The sequence below is a fragment of the Protopterus annectens genome, chromosome 9.part0, assembly GCF_019279795.1.
Source record: "Protopterus annectens isolate FY-2018-M chromosome 9.part0, PAN1.0, whole genome shotgun sequence".
NCBI lineage: Eukaryota > Metazoa > Chordata > Ceratodontiformes > Protopteridae > Protopterus > Protopterus annectens.
Window position 1 is genome coordinate 976139940 of NC_056743.1, and position 21260 is coordinate 976161199.

Genomic DNA, 21260 nt, shown 5'->3' on the forward strand with positions numbered 1-21260 from the left:
AGGAATATAATGAAGTATAGCTTAGATGTTTTCTGTATTTATTTGGGACTGTCCTGCAATGTTGTTTTAAATATTTCCTGTGATTTTGAACTCTGATATCACTGGACATACATATTTAGTATTGTCTTGTTCTTTTATTATGTATTATTAAATATATTTAAACCTTTCAGTTGTGGCTGGTCTGTCTAGAGATATTTAAGCTCTTAGATTACTTGCATATCTATTTGGTAACATTGTACAGGCCCCTCCTAATCACCTTGCTCTTGGTCAGACTACCATTTGGATTAATAGTAACATTACACAGTAGGATTAGACACACTTTGTTAAGGACCTTAAAGTAGCTAAGGGGTTCTGGTGGCAGTGATAACTACCTTATATTCTGGGCAGAAGGGGGCATAGCTAGTAAACCTGTGCCAGCCTTTCCCAGGTGTGTGTGTGTGTGTGTGTGTGTGTGTGTGTGTGTGTGTGTGTGTGTGTGTGTGTGTGTGTGTGTGTGTGTGTGTGTGTGTGTGTGTGTGTAAAGTAAATCTCCAAGAGTGTGTGTGTGTCAGCTACTTGGGAATGGGCACAAAGCATTGGTTGAACAGAGAGAATGTTGAATGACTTGGCTTGGAATCCTGGCAAAGGACTCAGCTCTATAGTTGTGAAAATGGGGAGTCTTATTGGGGATATGGAGAAAGAGGGAGAATCTAGCCCAGACTGACTGCGGTCTCTGTGCGCTCTTAAAGGAAATTGCACTTTACTGTGTGTGTACTTGTCATCCTCCCAGTGTATACATTCCCCACTGTTGCCAGTGGTGAGGAGTGAGGATTCTTGATTACTGGGCCAGTGTTGAGGCATCACACATGCATATAATACCTTTCATAAAGGTGTTTTAGAATCAGACATGAAACAAGCTTATCATGAAACAGCACTGAAAGACCATCCAAACATCTGCAAGAACATTGAAGGACATCAAACCTAATAGCCAACCACTTTTCCCTAACCAGACAACCAACAAAACAATCTTTACTCACACCAGTATAACCAATCCCTTTTCTTCTATCTGTGAGAGTAAATATGCCTTTCACATCAGTACTGTTGATCTCTGTGTTCATGTAAATAAAGTCAGCCTTGGCCACAAATTGCTGTTTTAGTTTTATTTTGTTTTACTTTATTTCTTTGCTAACTAGGTAGGTGGGCTGCTCCATGAACCACTTTCAGCCAAGACCCATGACCCAAGCATAGACATAGCTAAATACAGTTCATGTGATTATATTAAGCACATCAAGAATAAAGAATACATGCGGTAGTGCTCAAAGGTGAATTCATCAAATACAGAGAACCTGATTCTGAAAGGTTATTATAAGATGTGCATGAGGTATACACCTCACAGCAACTAGTTCTGATTCAAAGACAGCCCTACCATGGTGTTTTAGCACGAAAACATGCTAAGTCATGGTATGCTGTGTCTGTGGCCATGTTAAATGCAAATAGAGCATTACAGGGGAGAGTCATATGCTAATTAGCCATGCTCTCTTTCTCAGAAATGCCTACGTAAGGCATTTACATGGCCTCTCATGGCCACTTGTGTTAACAAACATGAACAAAAGCTAATGTTCACCCATCATGCTTGAAGTACATGCTGGGGAGTTTAGCAGATAGGTACTGTTGTGTGTGTTTGCATGTGTGTATAAGCTTGGCTGCATGTGTGAGTGTGTGTCTGCCTGTGAGTTCACAGTTGAGGACTTAGTGAAGGATTGGGTTAGCTGTGTTTGCATGTGTGTGTCTGTATGCATGAATATGTCTATGGGGGGGCAAGGGCGCCCGCAGGCAGGTGCAAGGGGGTGCACTTGCACCCTCCTGGAATCGGCTGACTAGATAATTTCAAAAAAAGTTTTTTTTTTTTTTTTTTACGTGCGTTCTTCTTTAAGAAGAAAGAAGTCCATGCTAACAGTCCAGTCCAGTGCTGACATCATCACTCTCGCTCATATTTAGAAGTTTGTGAGCGGGAACTCACACGGATGGGTTTGCAAGCTGGATCTGAAACGAACGGAAGATGGGACCTGAAACGAACAGAAGATGGGACCTGAAACGAACGGAAGATGGGACCTGAAACGAACGGAAGATGGGACACTTTCAGGTAGAGGTGTGTGTGGGACCTGAAACAGAATAGCAAGCGGGAGTAAACGGACGGAAGATGGGACACTTTCAGGTGTGTGTGTGTGTGTGTGTGTGTGTGTGTGTGTGTGTGTGTGTGTGTGTGTGTGTGTGTGTGTGTGTGTGTGTGTGAAATGCCCCAGGTGTACATGGTGGTGGGTAGAGAATAAGGCTTGAACCCTGTACCTTGGGCCCAAGTGGCAAGAGCCTGAATTCCCCACCCACCACCATTTGTAAAAATGTTGCAGGATTTTCCCTCATACTTTTTCTGTTCCTCATAAAATCTGTGGTTTCTGCATTTGTGTCCTTGTTGCCTGACAGCTACATGTTCTCTGGTTTTATTCTTGGCTGTCTGGAGTGTTTCTCCCTGGGCCTCTGCTAAAAATTAGCTTTTTTTGTTTCAAAGTCAGACTTTCCTGGTTAACAAATGTTAAAAAAAAATGGACACACTTCAATATCAGACTTCATATTCTTCAGAAAGTGCATGGTAACAAAAGCTTTTATTCTAGCAATTTTCTAAGTGTACAAGATGGATATTTGAAATGTATCCCTGTGTTTGGGACTGTATTCCCCCCATTATTGGCTTCGTCCAGGTTTTGTGCTAGGGTTGAGAGTTATAGTAAGAACTGAATTCACTGAATATGTTTGGGGGCTGTATTCACCCAGTAGTGGCTTTGTTTAGGCAGTGTTTGGGACTGTATTCCCCCATTGTTAGCTTCATCCAGGTTTTGTGCTAGGGTTGAGAGTTATGGTAAGAACTGAATTCACTGAATATGTTTGGGGGCTGTATTCACCCAGTATTGGCTTTGTTCAGGTATTTATTGGCTTCATCCAGGTTTTTTGATAATGTTGAGAGCTATGGTAAAAACTGATTTCAATGAATATGTTTGGGGGCTATATTCTCCCATTACTGGCTTTGTCCGGGTGTTATTTGCTAAGAGGTTGAGAGCTATGGTGAGAACTGAATTCACTGAATGTTTGGTGGTTGTAGTCACCCATTATTGGCTTTGTTCAGGTATTTTGTGCTAAGAGGTTGACAGCTGTGCTATGGTGAGAACTGAATTCACTAAATGGTAGCTATTTAAGTTTCAGTCTTCCTCTTTCACAAAACAGTTGATTTGGCGTAGTGGTATGTTGCTCTGACTGTTTTGCACGGGGTCCCCTGGGTTCAAGACGTGGCAGTGAAATGTATGGTGGTAACGCAGCATTTTATTCTAGCAACTTTCAAACATTATACAAGCAATGTTTAAAATGTGTCCCTGGTTTTTGGCCTTTTGTCCCCCCCCCCAATAAATTTTGGCTTTTTCCAGATTTCTTGTGCTGAAAAGTTCAGAGATACAGCTGAGTGTTGAGTAGATTTTACAAGGAGCTGAGAGCTGCAGGGGAGAAAAAGTTTAGTGCTGCTTATGTTTAGTCTGCTTGCATTGTTAATAGCACAACAGATAGTTTACTTGCTTTAGATGCTGAAGGCTGTGGGTTCTACTCCCACAGTAGGTAAATGCATCGCTGATGCTGTATTGTGTTGTAAAGGGGGTGGATGCTGCAGTCTTTTTGGCAAAGATACCTAGTAACTATGAACCTGTCAACAGTTTGCTATCCATTCCCTATTGCGGTATTACTAGCTTTTCATTTTTTTATTGCATGCAACAAAAGCAATTTATTCTTCAAGGGTAACAGGCACTTTATTTGTAGATTAAACAATGACATATAAAGTGTTTGCTAGCAGCAACCTCTTTATTAGTTACAAATTTTTCAATGTGGAGTTTACTACTTCAGAGATTGTGTATATTTTTTACTGATACTGGTGGACTTGAGTAGACTTTTTATGATGGAAATGTTCTGAATTGGGCAGTTTTGTCATTGGTGGATGCTTTTTGTTTCATTGTTTACTGGAAAAATGTTCAAAACAATAAATTTAAAATGCCCTCTAACAACTGTACTGTATTGTACAAGGAATATAATGTAATTCAGTCAGGAAGGTGTATCAAAGAGCATGTGTATGTTATGTTCGAGGGGCCTATGATTTTGAAGACAGTCCAGAGTTAATATTTGCCATTGGCAAAATGTATTTTCTCTGAAAGTGGGTTTCAGTGCTGTTTCAATGCATGTGAGTTTCAAGGGCAGAGAAGTTTTAATGTTAGTCTATTTTCATTGTGAGACTGCATTGCTTTAACAGATATGTATTAGGGTTTGTGCTGTAAAATGCAAAATAAAACTTTCAAATGAAATCCTAAATCATCGCAGAAGTAAAGCAGTATGCACATTAGTGTTTATGATAAATGGGGCAAAATAACCAAGGAATGGGACATTGGAATGGCTGCAGGGGGGTGGCTCCATTTGACCATGATTTTGTGAGGGGGGGGGGTAGCAAACTCAGACAGCCCCGGTTGAACTATACCTCTCAGTTGCACATATCTTTGCAGAATGAATAGATATTTGCTGCTTATTTTTGGTTTGTTCCTCAAATTTGTGGTTTTCTAGCAAATCATTTAGGAATGAAGCCATTAAATGACAGACATTGAGTTTCAGATGTCATAACCTTCAGAAAAATGCATGCTAATGCAAGACTGTCTTTAAGTTTATACAAGAACAATTTTTAGTAGTGTTTGTATGTTCCCCAATATATTTGGCCTTGTTCAGATTTCCTGCATTAAGAGGTTGAGAGGTACGTGCAAATCACTTTGTAGATTAGGAATATCCAAACATCTCAATTGTCCCCAATTCTGGCTCAAAATGTTGCTCTCCCCTAATAATCCCTCCTCCAAAATGGCAATTTTGGAAGAAAATGTGGAGGGTTTACAATTATATGTAACTGTAATGATCAGTTATAGATTACCTTTATTTCAGAAATGCATGTGGATGCTCTTATTTTGTTAGCTGCTTCAAGTTAACTGTTAATATTAAAAGGTGTCCCTTTTGACAGGTATTTTTGCATCACATTTTGGTCCGCTTTTCATAAAATTGTGGTTTTCTGGCAAATTAGTGGCAAGTCATTAAAGATTGAAGTTAGAAAATAATGGCAGACATTTGAGTTTCAGATTTTATACCCTTCAGAAAATTTGTACTAATGCAAGATCTACCTGTTCTATTTAAGTTAATAAGAGCAATATTTAAAAATTGGCCTTATTTTTGGGCTTGTGTCCCACTTCTAGTTCTATGTATGGCTTTGTCCAGATTTCTTGCTCTGAAGTTGAGAGGTATGAGTGTCAGATCCATCACTGTCAGCCAGAGACATTTCAAATTGTGATATACTTATTGCACCCCACTCCCCACTGTAGTGACTCTGGATGTGTCCATGGAAGGCAAGGAGCAGTTATGCAGTGTAAGTGTGCAGAGTATTCCCCCATCCAAAGTAGATCACAAATACGACCGTGGCTTTTCATCTGTCTTTGATTTTGCAAAATGTTCTGGTTTTCTATCAGATTTTTGTACTGTTGATTTATGCTTCTTATTCAGGAACTGTATGCTGTCACAGTGCCCTGTTGCTCTGTTTAAGTAGCCATGGTTTAATGAACATCAGGTAAGCTTGTCGGAGATTGTAAGATGCAAGTAAGCTTTAGTAAGCATATTGTTAAAGAATTACCAGCATTGAAAGCCTTTTCGTTGTTGCCATGCAGAGAATATTTACATGACTAGATAATGTATAAGCCTTGGGTATTGAAATGCATATGACAGTATTTTATTTATTTATATGACAGTATTTTATTTATTTATTTTATTTGCAGTTGGTTTGCCAGGATAGTCCATTGGGCCAAATGAACCCATTTTCAATGGAGCCCTGGGGAGAAAAGCTCCAAAACTAAGTAGGTTATTAATGGATATACAAATTATACAATTACACAGAAGTTAATCATACAAGAAATAATTTGCAAATAATACAATAAAAACTAGAGTGAGTACAATCTAGTGATGAAATTAATAGGTAATACAGACTAAAGGGAAATTTAGCACAAAAGCACTGAGAAATAACAACATATTTGGAAGCATTTCATGACAATACTGAGGAATAATAACATATTAGGAAGCAATGCACAAAAGTACTGAGAAGTAATAACGTATTAGGGAAGCAATACTTAGGAAGTGTGGCCTAGTATATTCTTTCTGATTATTGTAGGAATAATAATATGTATGGGTTAGGGTGGGTAATTAGGAAAGCTGCAGGAGGAAACAGAGGAAGAAGGAAGATGGAGTTTGCAAGTGTTAGTTATGTGGGGTGGGAGCAAGAGCATTCCCACTGGGATACTAGATGTGAGTGAAGAGATCTTTTAAATATAAAATGGTTGGGAGTGGTGCGAATGGAAGGTGGTAGGGAGTTCCAAAGGCGTGCAAGGCCATAAGACAGAAGATTTTTGCCTGGGGGACGAGTTGGTTTATATACTTCTAATAGATTTTGATTGTTGGACCTTAATACTCTAGCAGGAAGGTGCATTTTAAAGGCTGATGAAAGGGAGGGACAAAGGGAGGGGTTGAAAATGAGCTTATGTGCAAGATTAAGTTGAGTATATGTGAGATAACTGGGTATCTCTAGCCATTTTAGTTTTTGGAGAGAGGAACAGTGGTGGGTGGAGGACTTGTGGTTGGTAGCGAACTTGGCAATTTTGTTGTAGCAAGAGGAAAGTTGTGTTTTTAGAGAGGTCTGTAGATTAGTTAGGAGTGGAGCTCCATAGAGAAGGGAGGGGATAAAAAATGTGGTAGAGAGGGTGATTTTGGTAGCAGGTGTAAGGTAATGATTTTGTCGGTAAAGCATACCTAGTTTTTGATGGGTTTTCTTGATATTTAACTGTAGGTGGAAGTTGAATTTGAGCTGGTTATCAATTTGGACCCCAAGTAACTTGGTCTCTGACACCAGTTCCAGGGGTAGATTATTTTGACTAGAGATGTGCAATGTGTTTATATTGAAAGAAGTTGCCTTAGAGGGGGTGAATAACATTAATTTGGTTTTAGAGGCATTGAGTGCTAGGTAATTCCTTTTCATCCATTGCTCAGTTGTTGTAAAAGCATCTTGAGTCAGTTTTAGGAGTGAGGGGATAGAGGTGGCAGCGCAGATAATAGCAGAATCATCGGCATATTGGATGATGTCTGAGAATGGGATAGAGTTGCGGAAATCATTTATAAATATATTGAAGAGAAGGGGACCAAGTATAGAGCCCTGGGGTACCCCAGTAGGAGTATTTAGAAATGAGGAGGTGGCCTTTTTCCATTTGACTGCTTGAGATCTGTTAGATAAGTAGCTGGAGAACCAGTTCAAGGAGGAGGGAGATAGGTTAAGTTTAGAAAGTTTAGTTAGTAGCAGGCTGTGAGAGAGTGTCAAAGGCCTTAGAGAGGTCGAGTAGTAGGGTAGAAACAATTTGGCCAGAGTCGCGGGCTTTATTTACAGTTTCAAGGAAGGAGAGGAGGGCGGTCATAGTGCTATGATGTGGTCTGAATCCATGTTGTGTGGGAGTTAGTAGGTGATTATCTAAGAGATGTGGAAGGAGTTGTAGTTGGATACACTTTTCTAGGAGTTTAGAGATGGGGGACAGAATAGCGATGGGGGAAATTAGTAACATTGTTGTTGTTGCCACCTTTATGTAGAGGTATGATAAAGGCCCTTTTCCAGACTTGGGGTACTATACATTCTTGGATAGAGTGGTTGATTAAAATGCTAATAGGGTAAGCGATTGCTTCAGCAGCTTTGCTAAGAAAGTAAGAAGGGATGTTATCAGGAGCATTGGTGCATGGCTTCAGTTTCATAAGGAATTTCTTTATAGTAGAAGTGGGTATAGGTTTAAATGAGAAAAAAGGAGTGTGAAGAGGGAGAATTAGGGGCAGATAAAGCTGATGAAGTAGTAGGAGTAGGAGGAGTGGAGGGATGGGAGTTAGTAGATGGGAATGAGGAAGTAGTAGCAGAGTGGGGTAGAGATGGTTGGGGATGGTAAGGGAGTTTTGGAGAATGTAGTGGTGTTAGAGAAAGATGACGTTAATTTGGAAATGGATTCAATGAAAAGAGTTAAATTGGGTAGCCAAGTCTTGGTCAGGAGCGTTTGGGTCTGGGGTAGGGGTATCTGGTTTGCTGTGGTTAAGTAGAGTAGAGATACCTTTCCAAAATTTCTGAGGGTTTGATTTTATTATTGTTTTGAACTGTGGAAAAGTAGTTTTGTCGGACGAAGATTATGAGCTTTTTACCTTATTTCGAAGTATTTTATATTCATTGTAATAAAAGGACAGGATTACAGTATTTTCAGAAGCTCATTACATTTTATTGGAGACCAGTGTCTTATAGCAGTGTCTGTGTGTTAGTACACTTGTAGTTGGGTGGCTTTAATGGTATATGGTAAATAAGCATTGCTACCTTACTTAAAAGCCAAGCCCTGCAACAACTAGCTCCACACTGAAGTCAAAACACAATAGCTCTAGTGGGTAAATGTACTCTGTAGTAATCAAAAAAGGCAAATGTTTAAAATAACTACAGCTTATGTGCAAACACAATAGGTAGTGATGAAACAATGCTCTGCTAAAAATGCTTTAATGCTCCACATTGCTGAGCTGCAGATCAGTTATCACTGGCTACCAGGATTTCACCCACATCAGCTCAAGCATGTTGCCGTTCAGTGCAACCTTCCCAGAATTAATTCAAGTCTGATCAGAATTATTTGGTGTGTGTATAAGAGGGAGGTAGCATACCCCTCAACTGTCCAGATTTTTGCCCCATATTCCTCCTAAAAAGGATTGAAGTTGCTAAATAATGAGACATTTCAGTTTTAGATGTCATGTCATTTAGAAAAATGCATACTAACACAAATCCTGTTACTCTTGCAATTTTCTAAGTTTCTGAGAGCCATATTTATAATCTGTCCCTATTTATTTTAGGCTTTGTCCAGATTTCTTGCACTAAGGTTGAGGCCTTGAGGGGTGTGGTATGTTTGTGAGAGAGAAAGTGAAATGCCCAAGTTAGAGTTGGCAGGTGGAATTTTCAACTGCATTTTCAAGGAACTGTGAGTTTTAAGGGAAGCTAAGTTCACTGCTGCTCATGCCAAGTCTATTTACAATGTGCAACTGTTTTGTTTAGCAAATGGTATCTCTATTGTGGTATAAAGTTTTAAAGCTATGTTAGTAGCACCACAAGTAGAATACTTGCATCTTAATGTAAAGGCTTGAGGTTCTATTCCTACAGCATGTACATTTGTATGTTGCAGTCCTGAGGATGTCCTCCTTTGGATGAGATGCCTAATAACTATGAACCTGTTTTTCAGCTTGCCATCCATTTTCTATTGCAATATACCAGCTTACCATTTTTTAAATTTAACATAGGCAATTTATTCTTTGACGGCAGCAGGCACTGAATTTGTAGATGAAACACTGAAATATACAGTTGTTTTCTAGCAACAACATCTTCATTAGTTTCAGATATCTTTAATGTGGAATTATTTAGATTACTTTTACTTCAGCAGAGACACTCAAACAAGTGTTGCTGTATAATACAAGGGATATAATTCAATTATATATTATAATTAATACAATCAGGTAAATCAAATAACTTTTGCATGGCCCTAACGGTGTGCAAGGAGCCTATTGCTTGAAAACAGTTCAAAGGTAAATAACCTGCCACCGGCCAGATGCATTTTCTTTGAATGTGGGTTTCAATGCTGTTTCATTGAATGTGAGTTTCAAAAGTAGAGAAGCTTTAATGCCAAGTCTGTTTTCATTGTAAGACTATTGCTTTGTTTAGGTTTAGTAAATGTCTCAGTGTTTGGGCTATAATGTTTGAAATAAAAGTTGTAAATTAAATCCAACTGCCTGTAATCATTGTAGAACTAAAGCATAAAACAGTATGCACACAGATTTGAACAGTGTCTACAGTAAATGGGGAGAAATAGCCAAGTAATGGGACACTGGAATGGCTGTGTGGGCGGGGCTTGGGGTGGGTGGACTTGGGCGGGGCTGAGTTGGCAGGGGGCGGGGTGAGCTATGTGGGTGGGGCTCTGGGTTTGCACCCCCCTGCAAAAAATCCTGCGGGCTCCCTTGGGGGGGGGTAGCATACCTTCACACTCCCCTAGACAAACAAGCAAATCCAGCAACACTGGTCAGAGAAACACTAGATACCAGGGATATTTCTTTGTGCAGTTCACCTTAAAGAAACTCAAAAAAGAAACTTAAAGGTTTGCTGCATGAAAGACATGGGAAGGTGGGGGCAGAAGACATCAGAGGTACTTCTTTGTACAGCATGCCTTAAAGGTACTAAAAATATTCAAACCCTGTGCCACCACAGCTAACATAGATAATATTTGTCCTCTGCACCAGTAATAGACATCAGGAATCATCTGCAATATAAAAATTAAAAAAATAAAAATACAAAAATTAAAAGGATGAAAAAGGTTTCAAACCCAGCACCACCACATGTACCACAAGGGATATTAGTCCTCTGAACCAGAAACAGATGCCAAGGATCCTCTACAACATTACCAAAGTCCTAAAAAAATAAAAATAATAAATAAATAAAAAGGGGGGAAAGGTTTCAAACCCAGCACCCTTGACACAAAGAGCAGCAGAATTAATACACTATATTAACTCATCAGTTAATATAGTAAGGATTTTTTACATAATAATAATAAGCATGAAACACTAAAGTCTGACTTTATTCAATGACTGCAGTAGTTTGTGAGTTACGGGAACAGAGTGTTTATAACAGGCAGCAGCAGGAGCATCATGCAACATGACTGACAGACAGTTGAGAGGGATGGGTGTATGTCTGTGGTGGGGAAGACTTTAACACAAAGTTGGGGGGAGTACTAGATGACACCAAAGGTTAATACAAGCACACTCCAAACACACAGAAGAATGGAGCTATAATGTCTGCCATTACTGACCGACTGTAAGAATTGTGATTTATGTGGGCAGAGACAAAAACATCGACACTGGTGGCATTCTGTTAACCCAGAGACAGGTAAGACATATGTGGTGTGTGTGTGTGTGTGTGTGTGTGTGTGTGTGTGTGTGTAGGGGAAGTGAATGGGGGGGTGCCTGCGCCACAGCAATGTATGGGCCACCAGTGTTAACTACCACATGAAACTGCGATTAGTACCTAGTGGTAGTTAAGGGTAGTTTAGAGACATGCAAATTAGCCAATAATGAAATCTTTACTTATTGTGACTAACATGTCTGAATCACAAATTCACGTATTATGTAAGGAGCTCCTTTTTGCAGCAGTCCTTACTGCCACCACTGGGATTCTTTCTGAAAACCCCTGGGATGGTGTGCGAAGGAGAAGTGATAAGCGTTGACATCTATTTGTGACAAAACATACATTTATGACATAAAACATTGCATTCTATTCATGTTCAGTGTTTGCAAGTCACTAATCCTTTTACAGATTCCTGCATAGCTCACCTTCCCACTGTACTTACACAGAAAACCCCCCAGGCAAAATACTTTCTATGTGAGGTTAAAATAGTAGTTGGAACATTGTTATTACTTGAACCCAGATTTTAAAAACATGTTTGTATTTTCCCTCAAAACAGTTAACTGTTCCACCAAATAAAGCAGTAAAACAGCATGTGAACTGAGTACAAACCATATTTTAGACATTAGCATAATTTTTTAAAAGGGGCGGCCACGGTGGTGCAGCGGTTAGTGTTGCCACCTCACAGTAAGAGGTTCTTCGGTTTGATTCTCGGCTGGGGTGCCTTCTGTGCAGAGTCTGCATGTCCTCCCTGTGGTCGCATGGGTTTCCTCCAGGTGCTCTGGTTTCCTCCCACATCCCAAAGACATGCTGTAGGTGGATTGGACATTCTAAATTGGCCCTAGGTGTGAGTGTGTGCATGTGTGTGCCTTCTGTGGAAGGTTGGGTGCTGGGCTGGCAACTTGACACCATAAAACTCCACTGCCAATCATGAGTGGACAGGTGATCTTCTGTGGTGACCCCTAACTGGGAAAAGCCAAACGAAGAAGAAGAAGCATCATTTTTTATAAGGTAAACATGGAAAAAATCTTTACAAATGATTAAAAATACATATTTAGTAGAACCAGATTAAATAGTTGTTAATGAGATTTGGAACTTTTCAAATTATCATTTTGCACTCCATAAACTTCACCTGTACTTCCATGAACGTGTTTTGACAGATTTTAATTTAAATCTGGAATTTTAAATTAAGTTTTAATTCAAATTAATGTTTAACTTTAAAATATATCTTACTCTTGTAATTGTAACATGCATTTTTTCACAATGTAGTTATAAAATGTAAAACTGAAAACAGAGCTTACAGCTGTTAAAGTATTTCCGGCCATAGCTGTCTCGTGTCTCAGCATCCAGCTTGTCCCATCTCTGTTGCAAGTCTCTCTCAATTGGCTCAAGGCTTGTCACAGCTGTTTTAAAGAACCCAGGCTCAATGATAGCAATTCGAATGCCAAAATGGTGGACATCTCTCCTGCAAACAAAAATGCACGCATAGGGCTAGTTCCTCTATTTTCTTCTATGTTTTGATTTTAAAACTGTAAACGTTAGTGACTATTGAGAACTACAGGGACTACCTGATCATGCATTTTCCCCAAAAGCTAACCAAATGGATAATTTGACAACATTATATAATTTTTTTCCAACATGCTCTCAAAAAAACAAAACAAAAAATATATAAAAAGTTGCTATAATTCTTTGTATCAGACCTATGCATTTTTAATTTTCCTGTGATTCTGATGTCATTTTATTTTATTTACTTTTTGTTACTGAGGTGGACACCAATGATAGCATGACCAGCCGCTGGCACAGACCATGTTACATTCAAAATAGTAATGGCAACAAATGTTTCCACTACAGCCATCATTGAAGTGCAAAGACAAAAAAAAAGCAAAGGAAGAGATATACAAAATGTACACATCTTCATTTCATAACACTCAGGAAAAGCTGCAATGTACACCTTCCATCTACTCTGTCAAAGCCACCTGTCACTGGTATTCCAAGTTGTCTTCTGTTTCCAAACTGCATTAAATATTCATTAATTTACTCTGTTTTAGTAAATGGGTTATTGTCATAGAGCCAGGAGTTGTTTTTTTTTAGATAAGGCCAAAGGACAGAATCTCCAACAGTACTACGTCTAATAAAAAATACAGTATCTCAGGTTTTACACAGTGCTGCTTGTTACATTGTTACACTCATTGTAAAGGGACCAAAGGATGACTGCTATGATTTATCACTCCATTACTGCAATATGAGAATTTAAAACCAGAACCATTTGCTATATGCATTTTGTTGAAAGAGCTATTTAGGCTCATGGGTAAGTACTACATTAGCTGCCATTGGGGCTATTTTAAGCCTAGCCAATTTCCCTTTTTCTGCTTTAATTAACCTGTCTTATTTAGTTAGAGATTGACCTCACCCATCCCATGGACAATAATTATATATTACTCTTAATGAAAATAAGTGGGATCACACCATAGATAATTTGAGAGGACTCATGCATGGGATAAAGCATTCAGGAGTTGCCTCTGTCCATTATTACTACATGGGGCATCTTGGGGCAAATTTTTTGTTTCCCAGCCATAGATCTAAGTTGTGCTTAAATACGAACGGGCATGAAGTTTGTTTTATGGGGATGAGGAGTCTGTTTCACAGCAGCTGTGCTCTCTGTAAGATATGCATGTTCCTCCAAACCACCCTGATGATATTGCAGAAGACGTTTGGACCCCTAGACTGAGTATTTCTGATGCAATGTGACTTGCTGATGTGCAGCAAATCCATCAGTAATGAGTTGGAGGATGCCTTGTATGCCAGACACAGCTCACCTCTTAACAGACATAATAAATTGAGCATAGTGACAGGGATTTGAGTCAGTCCTTCTAGGATACATTGTTTAGGCCTTGTATACTTTTACTGATGTATCTCTGTAGGCATTTCAATTGTTGCATGTGTTTGGACATTTACATGCAAAGGGGGTGTTATGTTCAATGACTGGCTCAATGAGGGGTGAGTAAAGGGGGACAATGACATCCCTAGATCTAGACACAATCCCTATGTTTACAAGCTTTGCAATATAGAAGAACCATCTTACAACAATGGACACATGTTTGTGATACTAGTAAAGGGGTTATACACCTTTACATTAAAAGAGGCCCTGTCATGGTAGCTTCTGATGTGAAGTTAACACTAAATTTATTTGCAGGTATATTAGAATGTCCTTAAGGTCAGACTGGATAATGCTATTTTGAGTTAGTTCAGCTAGCTACTGGGTGTTACTGCTTAATTGTCTAATGTAGTCAACAATAGATGTATAATTATCCTTTGTCTTAGATGGTAATTTTTATTTACAGTCTTCTTTGTTTGTCTTAATAGTATAATTTTTAGTTCTTTGCTGATATCTTTGACAGAATCTTTAATTTGAATAGATTTTAATTTGTTGTGGGACTTCAATAGTTTTTTTTTGTTATGCATCTTGTTTATGTTAGCAGACCACTAAGTTGGCCTGTTTTCCAACTTTCCGCTCCATTTAATTCTGGTGTGGCTGTTTGGTTAATGCTCTTTTTTTAGTTTGTAAAATTCAGTGGCATAACTGGAAGCTGAGCTTAAATGGGGACTAAGTGAATTTGGAGAGGTCATCAGAGGTTAGTTTTTTAAAAGCCCTTGAATTCAGATATGGTCACTATGGGGATGTGTGATTCCTTAAAGGAGACAATCACTGATTATGATCAGATTTGAACTTAGATAAAGGTTCTATAGGAGCGGTACAAGTGGGAGTAATGCTGGTGAGGATGATGCCAAGAATATTTGTACCCTTAGTGGGCTCATTAATTGTTTGAGGGAGTTAGAATTTATGAAGTTGGGGATTCTTTGAGCATACTCAAATGTAGTAGTAGAAGTACATCAGTTATTCAATGGATAATTAAAGTCACCTTTTATAAAGATATTTTTATATGTGGATAGTTTATTATATACATTTAAAAATCTTTCAAGATCATCCAGGTACATTGAAGGCTTTGTGAACAAGGATATTAACTGATAACTTGTCTTATTTAGGGTAATTTGGAGATGAATCAGTTCAGTTTGTGAGTCACAGAGAATCTGTTTAGTGATGATAGGTGTCTGAAAAATATTCAGATTTCTCCACAATCTTCCACAGGCCAGAATGTGTGATTGAACCTGGCAAAGAGGGAGTGCTATATTTGTACTGAAGCCAAGTCTCACAGCTCAGATACGGAGCAAGATCTAGCAGTTTGCAATTAAGATATCTAACACTGAGTACAGCTACCTCAGTATGGTCCAGATTTTACTGTAATCATTTCTGTGAGGATGAGAAGTCCTGTAGGCAGACTTTGCCTAAAGATCACAATGGGGCAGCAAGAGTTTTAGCCAGTTCATGAAAGGGATACAAGCTAGGCCTGTGTAGCTGCAATCCATCTTCACTTTCCTTTCCAAAGAGATGCAGGTACCTTTAACACCCTCTTGTAAATTTACACATTATCTCTACCTTCTTACCATATTTCTATGTTTTCCTTTCACTTGAGATATTTTCAGAATTTCATTCAGTTGTTTACTATGGGACCTTATCACTCTCTCTCTTCGTAAAGAAATGATTCCTGATGCAAGACATAAACGTCCGTCTTGAGTTGCTATTTATGCCCCCCCAATTCCTCTTCCCTAATTCTATGCCACCATCTTAACCCCCTGATAATACTTTCTATTCTCCTTATGTCCTCTAGTTTGAATATTCCTAGTGCTGTCTTTGCCACCATCTGTTGCATTGTAATCAGTCTGATGCCACTTTCATGGTGTAGCCTCAGGAAGAGAACATCATATGCTACCGTATAATGTGTTGTGTGAGTGTGCATCTGTGTGTGTGTGTGTGTGTGTATATATATCTATATATATCTATATATATATATATATATATATATAGATTAGATAGATCCACAGTGGTGGTGCTGCGGTAGCGTTGTCTCCTCACAGTAAAGACGCTGTCCGGATCGATTCTCAGCTACAGCGTCTTCTGCATGGAGACATGTGTGAATGGGCATACCTTCGTTGAAGGTTGTGCGTCAGGGCTGGTAACTCGGCATGTAAAAATCAACTACCAATCATTAGCGGACCAGAGTTCCGCTGTGGCGACCCCTAACCGGGAAAAGCCGAAAGACACAAACAAATATATATATAGATTAGATATAGATATAGATATAGATAACTATATATATATATATATATATATATATATATATATATATATATATACACGTGTGTGTGTGTGGGTATATGCAATATTCAACAGTCTGAAAACCATCAGTGTAAATCTTCATATGTCACATGTTTTATTAAGAAAGTAAAATCTCAGGTCATACTACAGCCTGCCAAACAACAAGACAGAAACTGGACTGAGGTATGGCAACTTTGGAAGTAGTATATGTGGGAGTAGTACAGATGCCCTGCAGCATAGGTTGTAGTGGGATTTGTTTTTCAGGATGAAGTTACAGGCTGTTAAGTTTCATGACTGTGTTCTGTTAGGTAGCACACAGATGTGTATGTGTGTGTGTGTGTGTGTGTGTGGATGTGTATGTATATATATATATATATATATATATATATATATATATATATATAGGTCTATGTCAGATGACTGACTTTTCGGAAACTCAAAAAAAAAATATCAAATAAACCAAAAGATTGACTTTCTGAAAACTCGAACATCAAAAAAAAACCCCACAAAAATCTACCTTTTTTTTACATTTTTTCTGGGGGCAAGCCCCCCTGCACCTACCAGCCCCCTGCAAATTATATATACCAACTTTGAGATTGCATTACAGTGAAGAAAAGGGTAAATTTCCCGATCCTTATTGTACTGCGTTCTCCATTCAAAAGCTTTGATTTTTCAAAAACTCGATCATATGGTCTCAACCATATAGAGTTCAAGTTTCTAAAAACTTGATCAACTGATAAGGACCTATATATATATATATATACACATAATCAGTTCAGTTTGTCAAACAGAAAATTAGGCAGTACACTCGCTCAAAAGTCAGTTGATCGCAGATTACCATATTTTTTTTTGTGAGAGACCAGAGAAAATCAAGGAGTGGGGAATTAACCCTTTTCCATTGCAGTACAATCTCAGAATTGGTAAGTATGAGCAGCAGTGGGTTTGGAGGCACAGCCCCATGGGGGTACAGGGGTACGTACCCCCTTACAAAAAAAGTTTAGTTTAATTTTCTGGGGGGGGGGGCTTTTTCAACCACTTTAGTTGTGCTTGATGTTTTGAAGTTCAATTTTTCAAGTATGTGATTATATGTTTTTCATCTAATCATATACTTGAAAAATTGAACTTCAAAACATCAAGCATAACTAAAGTGGTTGAAATAGCCCCCCCATCAACATCAAGCATAACTAAAGTGGTTGAAAAAGCTCCCCCCATCTATGTACTGCAGTGGTGGTGCTGTGGTAGCGTTATCGCCTCATAGCAAGACGTTGTCCCGTTCGATTCTCAGCTAGAGCATCTTCTGTGTGGAGGCATATGTGAATGGGGCATGCCTTCGTTGAAGGTTGTGTGTCAGGGCTGGTAACTCGGTATGTAAAAATCTACTGCCAATCATTAGCGGACCGGAGTTCCGCTGTGGTGAGCCCTAACCGGGAAAAGCCGAAAAACACACAAAAAAAATGATTATATGTTTTTCATCTATACACACACACACACACACACACACACACACACACACACACACACACAATATATATATATATATATATATATATATATATGTCAACTGCTGTGAAGCGTGCCTTGCTAAGTTCTGAGTTTATCGAACAGTGGAATATAAACTGTACAGTATGTTTAGGGGATGCTTATGGGTGGGACTGTGTGTGTGTCAATGTTTTCAGGTTAGGGACAGAGTAAGTGCTAGGAAGGAGAATAATTTTAGTGTTGTGTGTGTAATAGTGTAAAGGGACTGTGTGTGGATGTCTTGTATAATGCTACTATTATGGAAAGCATTTTTCATAAGGTAATGTGTAGGGCTGGGGTTTGAGGCAGAAGCAGGTTTAGGATTAGGTTGTGGGTTAGCATAGATGAGTAAGACAGTGTTTGGGGGCAAAACCTTGGAATTTTCTGAATTATTTGTAAAGATACAATGTCACATACAGTTATTTGGTAGTTATTCTGCACTGTCAAGTTAAGTAAATTCATCTAGAATCTAGGGCACAATGAAGAGAGGCAGTAGGGCTTTAAAGTCTACAAATCTAGAAACGATTGATGTCACAGTGATTACTATTATAACCTTAAGTAATCCTACTGCATACAACTGAACCTAATGCAAGGCTATGCAGCACTGTCTGCTGACTGCAGGTAAAACAGAAGTAGCAATGAAGTGGAGAAACTTCTGACTGAAGCTCACTGGACAACACAATCTTGTCTATGGAGGAACTATACAAGACGACTGTGAGTAAGTGCATGCAGTGCGAGTATAGTATGGGGCTTCGGGTCAGTTCCCACTTCTTCTCTTATGTGGTACTCAACACCCTACTTATTCATGTGACAGAAAAAAAATCAAGTGTTTTCCTTCCCGCACCCAGTTCATTGATACCATGGGATTACACCTCAAGTTAAGTGACAAATGTGATAAAAGTTAAATCTGTTGTATAGCAACTTCTGGTTCATTTTCTGTGGTATACAAAATGACTCCTCTCTTATAGAAATCTCACTCAGTTAAACTAATAGGCTTACCTTAAACTATCAGAGAAAGACTCCACACCAGCCTTGGAAAGACAGTATGCCCCACCATTTGCAGCAATCCTCCCAAGCACACTAGCTGTGTTGACAATTCGACCCTTGGCTTTCTTGACCACTGGAAGGAAATTAAGGGTAACCTCAATTAGGCCAGTCATGTTCACAGCCAGTACTCTTTCAAAGTCCTCAATCTGCATCCATTCTGTAGGACCAATGGGAATGGCCCGGCCTGCATTATTTACCAGTCCCCAGAGACCTAACACAAATAAAGAAACAATTTTAAGAATGAATACTGCAGTTAGACAAATGTCACATTTTAACAATAAATATCTTAAGCACTATTTACTATATTGGTTGGTCAGTCATGATGCCCAGGCTTGTTTCTTTTGCATTTATCCCAGTTATAAATGTCTCCTAAGTTGACTGACAAACATGGGGCAGTATTTTACATTTGATTGATTTTAATAATTGGCTTAGTTTTTAATGTTATTCAAAGGGAAGGAGGATCCAGTTTCTGTCAGCCTGAGAAGTCATGGTTGACAAACATCACTGCTATGCCAGAGATGGTTTGCACCTGGCAGCACTAGACTTTTGACTGCTGGCAAAGGCTCTTGCCACCCCATAGTGCCTTTTTAGGCAAGGTCTTGAAAACAGACTTACAGATGTGAAATTTGCCAGTCATAACAAAATATGGGTCATGCTGCTAAATGCTAGGAGCTTAAACCAAAAACTGGACACCCTGGAAGCACTTCTATCATTGGAAGATATAGATGTCTGTGCAGTCACAGAAACCTGGTTAAAGGCCTGAGTACCCTGGCCTTGCAAGGCTACAATGCCTTCCACACCTTCAGACCACAAAACAAACATGAGAACCAAAGGACGTAGTGTTTCTGTCTATATTCGAGATATATTCACCTCCTGTCTACTTAGACTGGACAGCTCCATGGAGTTACTCCAGCTTCAGGTTACTGTGGGTAAGACACCCCATTCAAGTCATAGCCAGTTATAGACCCCCCCCCTTCATGGGTTATGACATGCACAAAGTCTATTTAACCAAACTGGAGTCAATCCAAATACTCCTGAACACTCTGGTTATGGAGGAATTCAATTATCCCACCATCAACTGGAAAATCTACTCTAGTCCTAAGTCACTAATGAAAAAGTTCCTTGACTTTGTTAACTCAAATGCCCTGGAACAAATTATTCATACCCTAACAAGAGGATGAAGTCCTCACTAACATAACAAACAGGTGCACTGTTGCAACTGTTGGACCCTCATTAGTTAAATCTTTGTGTGTGTGTGTGTGTGTGTGTGTGTGTGTGTGTGTGTGTGTGTGTGTGTGTGTGTGTGTGTGTGTGTGTGTGTGTGTGTGTGTGTGTGTGTGTGAGAGAGAGAGAGAGAGACAGTAACCATTGAGGAAATCCTGTCATATTGATATCTAATTGCCATTTCTCTAATCTATGTATCACTCTGTGTTCATCATTATCTGTATTGTCCCTCACTACTAGTTTCCTGTACACACTTTAGGAGATGCCCCCCTCCTCTCTCACTACCAGATTCCCTTAAACACTTTAGGTGACAGCCCCCTCTTCCTCACTACCAGACTCCCTTACACACTTTTGGCAATGGCCACCTCCTCCCTTACTACCAGGCTCCCTTATACACTTTAGGTGACAGCCACCTCCTCCCTCACTACCAGGTGCCCTTACACACTTTAGGTGATGGCCACCTCCTCCCTCACTACCAGACACCCTTACACATTTTAAGTGATGGTCCCCCCTCCTGCCTCACTACCAGGCGCCCTTACACACTTTAGGTAATGGCCACCTCCTCCCTCACTATCAGACACCCTTACACATTTTAAGTGATGGGCCCCCCTCCTCCCTCACTACCAAGCACCCTTACACACTTTAGGTGATGGCCACCTCCTCCCTCACTACCAGACACCCTTACACATTTTAAGTGATGGTCCCCCCTCCCCCTCACTACCAGGTGCCCTTACACACTTTAGGTGATGGCCACCTCCTCCCTCACTACCAGGTGCCCTTACACACCTTAGGTGATGGTTACCTCCTCCCTTACTACAAGGCTCCCTTAAAAACTTGATTTGACAGCTCCCTCCCCTGTATGAGCACCCACATCAGTGCTGCTCCCTCCCATCTGATGCCATGAATGCATGAATCAGGATCTTCTATGTTACCTGGCTTTGATGGTCCCAGAATGGGACAAAACATGGCTACTTTTCAAGAAATGTTAGAGATTTTGTAATGCATCATAAAATCAGAACTGAGATGAATTGCCATCTTACTGATATGTCTTCCTTCTTCCTTGATCAACAGTGACAGCCCAAAAAACATAAGGTGCACCCATTTATTAGTAATAAACACCATTTGGAGAATCCGTATATCCAAGCTAATATTTCAAATCAGGCCCTTTGTATGGAACAT

At 39.5% G+C, this 21260-nt stretch overlaps 1 protein-coding gene across 4 annotated transcripts in view; it reads right to left on the reverse strand.

Moving 5' to 3' along the window:
• LOC122811704 (retinol dehydrogenase 7-like) overlaps positions 1-21260 on the reverse strand; it is a 335956-nt gene that overhangs the window by 107522 nt on the left and 207174 nt on the right. For all 4 annotated transcript variants that reach the window (XM_044083725.1, XM_044083722.1, XM_044083724.1 and 1 more), the window contains 2 exons: positions 18810-19068; positions 12379-12542 (listed from right to left, as the gene is read on the reverse strand). In XM_044083725.1, the coding sequence (XP_043939660.1) occupies positions 12379-12542; positions 18810-19068 (423 nt within the window). The remainder of the gene's footprint in view (positions 1-12378; positions 12543-18809; positions 19069-21260) is intronic.